Consider the following 8,770-nt stretch of genomic DNA (forward strand, 5'->3'; position numbering starts at 1 on the left):
TACTATTCTATTTTTTTGCTTGGTTTACAAACTTCACAATACTTAAGAAAAGCAAAAGTACACTCAAGAAATGTGAATTTATTTCATATTAAGGTTACTGATACGTGCAAATTGGTTGTTCTATTAAATTTACTGTTTAAAATGTATACATTTTTGATTACATTATTTTATTTGTCATTTGTTTGGTATTGATTAATGTAATCACATTTATGAGCAAATAAAGTACTGTACTTATTTTAAAATGTGTCATTTCGTGATTTCTTATTTCAAAGGAAACGAAGCTACGCTCACTCTACTCGTCTCGTGGCTAAAATACACAAAGTTTACTAAGATTTCATGCTTCATGTGGTAATTATTCCACGTGAAGCATGACATCTTAATAAATATTGTTTGTTTGAAGAGTGACATTTTTGAGTCAACGGAATGATTTAACTGTGGTTATGTCCACTTTGATTCAGCATAGCTTTATTTTGAAGGCAGCTTCTCTGAACCGGATGTACACACGCTAAACCGGAGAAGAAAAACTGGCTACAATTCAACGGTGGCTAATGTTAGCCGACAGCTACGAGCTATAAATATCATTTTGGACGCATTGGCATGCTGTAAACGGCTCCAAAACACTTATTCGAAGGTATTCGCTTCCCCACGTATACGAGAATATAGTTTTACGGCTTCGGATATTGTAAGAAATACATTTGGCGTTAGCGCACGCCCTGCTAAACAACATACTCGGTGGTTAGCTGTGGTAGCTTCGTTTGCTTTTTAATGCATAAAATGAGTCTAGCGGTTCACCGCGAGCCCCGAAAGACTGCGGGGAATCGCATGTCCAAATTGCTGGACGCCGAGGAGGACGACGAGTTCTACAAGACCACTTACGGAGGTTTCAACGATGTAAGTTGTTGTTGTTGTTGGTGGTGGTGGTGGGTGGGTGGCCTTAGCATCGGGGACACATCAGGGCTGGGAGATGGGGACTTCAAATTGAATTTCAAAATAACGATTTTACCCCCTTCGCACATCAAAAAAGTAAAGGACAATGATGTTTTTTTCCAAAAACAAGTTTTGCTTTTTGATTTTTGCACGTTTTTAATTGAAAATACGAAATTAACTGTGCATACGCATATTTTAGGATTTATTTTGTGTACGTGTATGTGTTCAAATACTTTAAACACGCCTCCACGAGGATATTTAGTGGGGGGTTTTTTTTTCATTAAAATTGAACATTAATAAGCACAAGATACATACAAACACTGAAAATAGAAAAAGAACGTTAGCTAAGGCTTTTCACATTGCATATATGCCTCAATCATACAAGTAAGATTAATAGCATTTCTATTCTTAAGTGTGGGCTTTTGAGAAAGAGAAAAAAAAAAGTTGGGCTTCACCTTCAAAACATTACATTTATGTCAAAAATTACAGGGGACAAGAGTAGTAATGTACCAAATAGTAATGTACAGTAAAATAAAAGGCCTTCTAGAGAAAATTCTTTTAATAGGAAAACTTTCAGGAAAAAACAGTATTATGTCAGCCCATAATACTTTCGTCCACAAACAATAAAAATAAATAAATACATAATTGACAGTAGTTTCTACTTAATCACAGAAAGCACAATTACTTGTTTCAATACCAAATCATTGTCGCGCAACGTCATTGGATGGGTACAACCCGTTCATAACTTCAAAGTGTGTCTCTCTGGTTTTGGGAATAAAATGACAGTTCACATATTGAGTCCTTAACCGCCAAAAGGTGGTTTTGAAAAAGGGCTGCGAAATTGAATTTCAGCCTAACTGCTTTCCCTTTGTTTCCCCCCCACCACTCAAGGAATCGGGAGACGACGAGTACAATGAAGATCATTCGGACACAGAGGACGAGGTGGACAGCGATTTTGACATCGATGAGGGGGATGAGCCAGACAGCGCCCAGGAAGACGACGCGCCTCGCAGGAAGAGTCGAGTCGTTACTAAAGCGTATAAGGTTGATCAGTCTCTCTCAAACTTTTTACAACTAAAACAGTACTAAGTTCTCCAAGTACCACCATCATGACCATTAAAATGCTGTTATGTAGTTGGGCTAAATACCCCCGCGGTCGCGTGGCCGACAACGCCCGCATTGCATCACGTGACTGACAAACTGCTCCGCGCAGCACCTCTGCGTAGCTTGCCGCTCACCCGACAAAAATAGTTGCTGCTCGTCGAACGCCGCGGAGAGGTCCTCTCGTGATTGGTCCGTTTTAGTCACATGCTGTGATGACGTAGTCAGCGTGCCCCTTGTTTCTACATACCATCTACGTCGCCGCCTTCTCGATCGATTTTTCAGCATAATTAAACGTATCATTTGGTCATGTAGGTCCATTTGTTCTGTCGCGGTCGCCATTGTTGTTGCTTTGTTCCTTGTTACTGAAAGGAAAGTAAAAACGGCTACTGGAAATGGCCTAAAAAAATGCAGAGGAAACTCCCCCCTGTGGTGTCCCAGAGAGAACTGCAGCACACTTTCAAAACAGCGCGCGTGGATTGCGCTCGAGTATAAAGGCAAACTACGCGAGGGACAGCCGCAGTGACGTCAGCGCGAGTATAAAGAAGCCTTAAGTTTCCATGAATGACAAAAATTGTATTCCTTAAACGTGTATTATTGTAAGTCGTCGTAACATTATGCACAGCTTGAACATGATCACTGCAATATAGAAAATAAAATAATGATTCAATTAACCCATAAGGGACATTAAACAAAAATAAAAAGATTGTACTTAAATAATTTTTGAAAAACAATCCGTTCTTAAAGATTAAAAACAATACTGCTATTGTACTTTAAAGTTAAATACAACTGAACTGTAAATAAAATGCGCTGTACTGATTTAAAAAAAAAAAAAAAAAGACGATGCATCGGTATAACCTTCATTCTAATATGTTTGATTATATTTAATGTTTTGAATATTGTATTTTTTTTTAGTATTCAATTCAGTGAGTTTTTTGCATAGCACTAGTATTACTATACATGTACTATACATGTATTGGTTTACGTTATATGAAGAGAAGAAACCATAGTCATGCAATTAGCAGCAATTTATTTACTTAGATCCAGATGGTTGGAGGACCTTTTCGAATGATTTTTAACAATGTTAGTGGCGTATTACAATTTATGTCAAGTGAAAGTGGCGTATAATACAAAATAAAAGGTACTGATTTGGAGAAATGCAGCGCAATGGCAAGACAAGAGGCCAACTGAAGATGCACAACATTGTGGAGCGACCATATTTGGAGTCTCCCGGAAAGCTAATAGTCATTAAAGGTGCTGTCTCCACAGAACAAAAGTTTATCTTTAATACTGCGCAGGGAAGTGTTTACAACATGCTCTAATTCTCCACTCAGAGAGGGGTTTTGTGCTACTGTTTTGGTTAGCAACAGAGTTCAAATGGGCACAGTGGTTAATTCTTTGTCTGTCTATGAACAACACCATTTAAGAACTGAGAAAATTCAGTTTACTACACAGAAAATACAGAACAGAAAATGTATTTGTCTTTAATGGACAACACCCAGAGAGCCAAGTATTTTGTAGGTTTGTGGACTCAGGTTTGGTGTTGTCTTTTTGTGCGTTCCATACAGGAGCCTGTGAAGGTGGCCAAGCCCAAGCCCAAACCCAAACGACCATCAGAGGAAACAAAGAAGATAGAGAAGAAACCTAAAGCCGAGCTCAAGCGGAGGATTCCACAAGAATTTCAAGACTACGGCGGTACGGCGGCAAAACCTCCCACCATCGCCTCCTCCTTTTTCGCACTTCGTCAAAAAGAACACAGTGACTCAGCGCCTCCAAAAGTGCCTAAAACAACTTTTTGTTTCTCTTGTAGCCCGCAAATCCGTGCGACAGTCCACCAGCGAGCACACCCGCAAGACCAACCTGCGCCTGCAGGAGCGCCAGGACGCCCCTCGCCGCCGGAGGGGGGCCCACCGCGACCGGCCCCTCACCCAAGAGGAGCTGCTGGCCGAGGCCAAGATCACCGCCGAGCTCAACATTCGATCGCTGGGTATCAACTTTTTGTTATTATTTTTAAACACAGGCCTTGTTGGTTAACTGACGCAGATGCTAACCTGGAAGATTTCCCACAATGCCCTGGGATGGAAATCTGTCCCCTGTGATTTGCTGTTTTTGTACTCTGACCAAAGCACTTTGCTTCACCAATTGGGGCACATCAATTATTCATGGAGTCGCTATTCACGTTGCAGCGGGGAAACACTTTATTATCTTTTTTTCATAATTTAAAACTGTTTACAAGTTTCCTCCGAACATATCAGTGACATGTTTTCCTCAAAACGATCAAGAATTACAGCACACTTTTCAGCCTTGCTACACTTAGCCTGTTTTAAGGGGGTTGGTCCTGCCTCATGCAAATGAGCCTCTGCTCACCCCTGAGTACCGCCTTTGTTACCACGACGACCAGGGGCAAAGCAAGGGGTTACGACGAGGCAAGGGGGCTTCTCCTTGCAAGCAGAGTATGAAAAATAGAGTGAGTGGTCATAAAATCAGCAATTGTTTTTTCACCTGTGGAGGCAGCACTTCATCAACAAGCCTTTAGATATTATAATTTTTTGTAAATTATAATGTGTATATATATATATATATATATATATATATAAACTGGAGGATAAGCGGTACAGAAAATGGATAATATATATAATAATAATGGAAATATATATGCATATACGTTTGACTTTTTTTAAATTTTACTAAATATTTTTATGTATTTCTATGAAAATTATCAGTAATAATTTCATTATTAAATGATTATTTGACAAAATGTACATGCACATTTTAACTTTTTCATTTTTTCATTTTTACCTCACCCATGAGTGACTTGGTCCCGTGTGTTTTTGGAAACTCAAATGATCACTAAAGTGAAGTGGAAATGTAGTGGAGTCATGACATTCAAATGAAAATTTTGTGTGGCCAAGAGAACACACACAAAGACGCACTCTTCTTCTGGATTCACAAAGAGTCGTTGAATGCTTGTTTTACAACGTTTGATTATACGTGTAGAAAACTATGAGCGCCTGGAAGCTGATAAGAAGAAGCAAGTCCACAAGAAGCGCCGATTTGAGGGCCCCACCATCCGTTACCATTCGGTTCTGATGCCCCTCGTCTCGCCGTCGCATCTCAAAGAGGAGAACGTAGACGTCGAAGGGTACGTTTGCAACACTGACCTCTCTGATACGTTTTTACTTTTTTTTTTTTTTTTGTTTTTGCGTAATCTGCTTTCCGGAAGCAATTTTGTCCGGAATGCTTGGAGCGGTTAATCCATTTTAATATAAAAAAAATAATAATAATATGACTGCTTTTTCATTAGTTGGAGTTTTGTTTTGGGCATCACGGTGTTGTAGTGGTTGCCATGTCTGCCTCATAGTTGAAAGGTTCAGGGTCCTGTGATTGACCGGCGACTATTTCAGGTTGTGCACCACCTAAAATTGACGATTAGTCATCAAAGATGAAATGTATTGTACTTCAAAGATCAATACAACTGAACTGTACCGAGGCTGCGATTCTTCCACTGGTACACGTCCTGCACTGTGAGAATCACTGCTCCAGACCGTGAGGCAGACGTGTTAACCGTGCTGCCCAGCTGGATTAGATCATTGTTGAAATTAGTATGGCCTTTGGAAGCTAAAAACTGAAATGACTGATGCCCCCCTGCGCTCAAATTTAAAGCAATAAATAAGCAACAAATGCTGCTTTTTTCCCCACCCCCCTCAAGTTTGGATCAGGATGTTCCTCAGACGGTGCTGCCGAATCCCGCCATGCCCTCGCAGCAGCCCGTCGGTGGCCTCTGCTCGCGCACATTTGTGACTTTCAGCGACGACGAGGCGTTTAACTGCGGGTTCCCGCGCAGCGCTCAGGCAAGTCCTCAGATCCCCGTGCAGGAAATCTGCCCCGTCACCCACAAGACGGCGCTGTACCGGGACCCGGTCACGGACATCCCGTACGCCAACGCGCGGGCCTTCCGCATCATCCGCGAGGCCTACCGTAAGTACGTGGCCGCTCACGGGTTCCCCAACGCGTCGGGAGGGATGACAGGACGGGACGCGGCGTCGAGAGGCGCGCGCCACAGAATGCCGGTCAAGCAGAGTGCGCTCGCCACTTAAATGGGATTCTTTTTTTCTTTCTTTCCGGGAACACGTCATCCATAAAGACTGCACTCTGGACTCTTCACCATACAGAGGATGAAATGAATTCCGTAGATTAATTTGAGTGGATTGAATAATGCCTTTGGACTCTCTCCCACTTTTTTTTTTTGTTTTCCTTGAATAAACTGTCCTTTTGTACTGTGAAAAGATGACCTTTCTACAACGAATAAAAGTAATTTATGTTTTGTTTTTAGACTCCTCTGTAGCTGTAGTTCACGGGTGGGTAATAATTATGATGTTGCCGTCCATTGAAAAGCAGGTATTTGTAAATTTAGTGTTTTATTCCAAAAACAAACGATATAGTTTGAAGCTTTGGGGTAAAACCACACATAATGCATATACACACAAAATCACTTCAACGTGTAGTTCCTCCCACCACCATGGTGCCAACGCATTACTTTTCTGTTTGACGTGGCTTTGGCGCCATCTTGAGGCATCGTTGGGCATGTCACAAAGTGCAGAATGAGAGACTTGCGCGTCCTGTTATGATAGACATGTCCACCCAATTTTGTGTTGATCGGTGAAACTGGTGTCTGGGTCTTTCTTTTTTCTTTTTTTCTCCCGCCTTCTCCCCCGCCATCTTTTATCTTAACCTTCCCTTGACTGAGTAAATTTGGGAGGGTTGTGTTGGGTAATCCCTAAAATACAAAATGTTCCCCATGTATCCAGATTCCTGCCAATATTTCAAGGCCATCCATGCCTCTGCAACAAAGTTTTGTAGAAATTGGCAGTTTTTGTGTAATGTAAACCCACCTAAAAATCAATTTTGAGATTCTGTCAGTTTATTTTTTTTATGAATAAGGCATCAATTGGAAATAAATCAAACCAGCACCATCTGCTGGTGGGGCACTGCCACTCCTGTCCCCATTACAGTCCGAACTGTTAGTTTACTGAGTAATGAACTGAAAACATTGCAAAAAAGACCTCTTTTAATGTTCACGAGTGAGGACAGTGAGCCCTGGCATATTCATGATTTGGCATTTGCGGATTCTCCTATTTGCTGATTTTATTTTTTTGGGGGGGGGGACCTCTCCGGCATTATTCCTTGAAAAATTTATTTAGTCACTGTTTTTTGTGGTCAAGTTGTAACAAGAAAAGAATTTGGTGGCATCATGGTGCCAAAGAACTAGGTTGAAGTCAATTGAGTAACTTGAATCAAAAAGTAGTGCTTTTCCGCCACCTTGTGGCATTTAGTGCTAAAGAACAACACGAGTTGAGTTTCAGGTTCGTATCAATTGAGTATTGGATCTTGAGTGAGTGGTGGCTGGATTGGACTCCCAGCTAGAGGACCTTATTTGTCATGACTACTTTTTGTGTACAACTGACAATTTGTATCTGCTGTGACTCAGTTCCAGCCAGTGGAGACCAACTTTTTATGGACAAAGAACTTTGATGACTTGATTGAGGAAAAATGACTATCATACGGCTCTTCTGTTCAGTTTGTGTGTGTGTGTGTGTGTGTGTGTGTGTGTAAAGGACATAAACCAACTTTTTGTGGACAAATAACATTGATTTTGTTCTTCTGTGACTCTCAGCCCGAGCTGCAGCTGGTACTGACCAACTTTTTGCGTGCAAAGGACTTGGAGTACCTTTTTGAAGACACATGACTTTGATATGGCTGTTCTGTGGCAAGTGGTTTGATATGATTCTGAGCCGCAGTCGTTGACCAACTTTTTGTGCACAAAATCCTTTTCTTTTTGTGAACTACTGACTTGATTTAGACCTTTGGCGACTGGTGGCTTGATCTGACCCTCAGCCGCAGCTGGCCAGGGTTTACCAACATTTTGTGAACAAAGGACTTTTAACTCCTTTTTGTGGAGACATGACTTTAAATTGTCTTTTCTGTGACTGGCTAGTGTTGACCAATTTTTGTGTGGACAAACAAATTTTATCATTCGGGTCTTCTCTGTCTGATGTCTTTGCTAAAACAACGTCTCTACAGTTAATAAATGTTGTATGATGACAACAGTTTGGACTTTGGATTATTCAATTAACCGATCTCGGGAAATGTTGTCACTAATCATTTTTTTCTTCAAGCCTATCAACAGTAGTGCGTTCACTGACAGGCCACGTGCTTTCTCAACATTGCACCGCTATTGTTTTCCCAGTCACAATCACATTTAATTCTATTACATTTGACCTCCAACCACGACACTCAGCTTTCGTCCAACCAAATAAACACTTGGCAGATCGGCATTATCCCTCTTGTTCTAGTGTGGCAGTTGCCATGGCGACGGAGTGTAGGTGGTGTACTGTGCTGTACTCTCTTCCCTTGTACACCCTCTCCGCCCCACTCCTCTCCCTCTTTCACTTACAATCTTTCTAGCCCACGTCGGTCTCCAGTACTGCACTTCCTTCGTGGAACTATTGTTAGATTGTCATGCAACGTGGAATGATAAGAATATCCATCATATCTGTCAACTAACAGCCATTTTAATGCACCTCAAGGTTGTTTGTATCCTCACATCCCATCCATAACAAAGTATTTTCATGCATGTATCAGCTATTTTCTATCTCAAGGTTTCTTTCTTTTTCGTCTACTGCGTCCCCCCCCCCATGTCGTCCAGGCATGGTCTTATTTTTTCTTGTTGTAGGCAAGCAAT

General features: G+C 41.3%; 1 protein-coding gene across 1 annotated transcript; it reads left to right on the forward strand.

Annotated features, from left to right (window-relative positions):
- The first annotated feature begins 486 nt into the window (after positions 1–486).
- On the forward strand, positions 487–6,354 carry vps72a (vacuolar protein sorting 72 homolog a). The gene is made up of 6 exons (XM_061760530.1): positions 487–891; positions 1,819–1,971; positions 3,597–3,723; positions 3,839–4,015; positions 5,026–5,170; positions 5,738–6,354. Exons 1-6 carry the CDS (start codon positions 766–768, stop codon positions 6,123–6,125), a joined length of 1,116 nt encoding a protein of 371 aa, XP_061616514.1. The 5' UTR covers positions 487–765; the 3' UTR covers positions 6,126–6,354.
- The last annotated feature ends 2,416 nt before the right edge of the window (positions 6,355–8,770 follow it).

The sequence above is a fragment of the Phyllopteryx taeniolatus genome, chromosome 21, assembly GCF_024500385.1.
Source record: "Phyllopteryx taeniolatus isolate TA_2022b chromosome 21, UOR_Ptae_1.2, whole genome shotgun sequence".
Taxonomy (NCBI): domain Eukaryota; kingdom Metazoa; phylum Chordata; class Actinopteri; order Syngnathiformes; family Syngnathidae; genus Phyllopteryx; species Phyllopteryx taeniolatus.

What these genes read in the sequence shown, in the direction of transcription:
- vps72a (XM_061760530.1), top strand. Translation starts at nt 766, where the DNA reads ATGCATAAAATGAGTCTAGCGGTTCACCGCGAGCCCCGAAAGACTGCG. An exon ending in CTTACGGAGGTTTCAACGAT is followed by an intron (nt 892 to 1,818) that starts GTAAGTTGTTGT and finishes CCACCACTCAAG; the next exon opens with GAATCGGGAGACGACGAGTA. An exon ending in AGAATTTCAAGACTACGGCG is followed by an intron (nt 3,724 to 3,838) that starts GTACGGCGGCAA and finishes TTTCTCTTGTAG; the next exon opens with CCCGCAAATCCGTGCGACAG.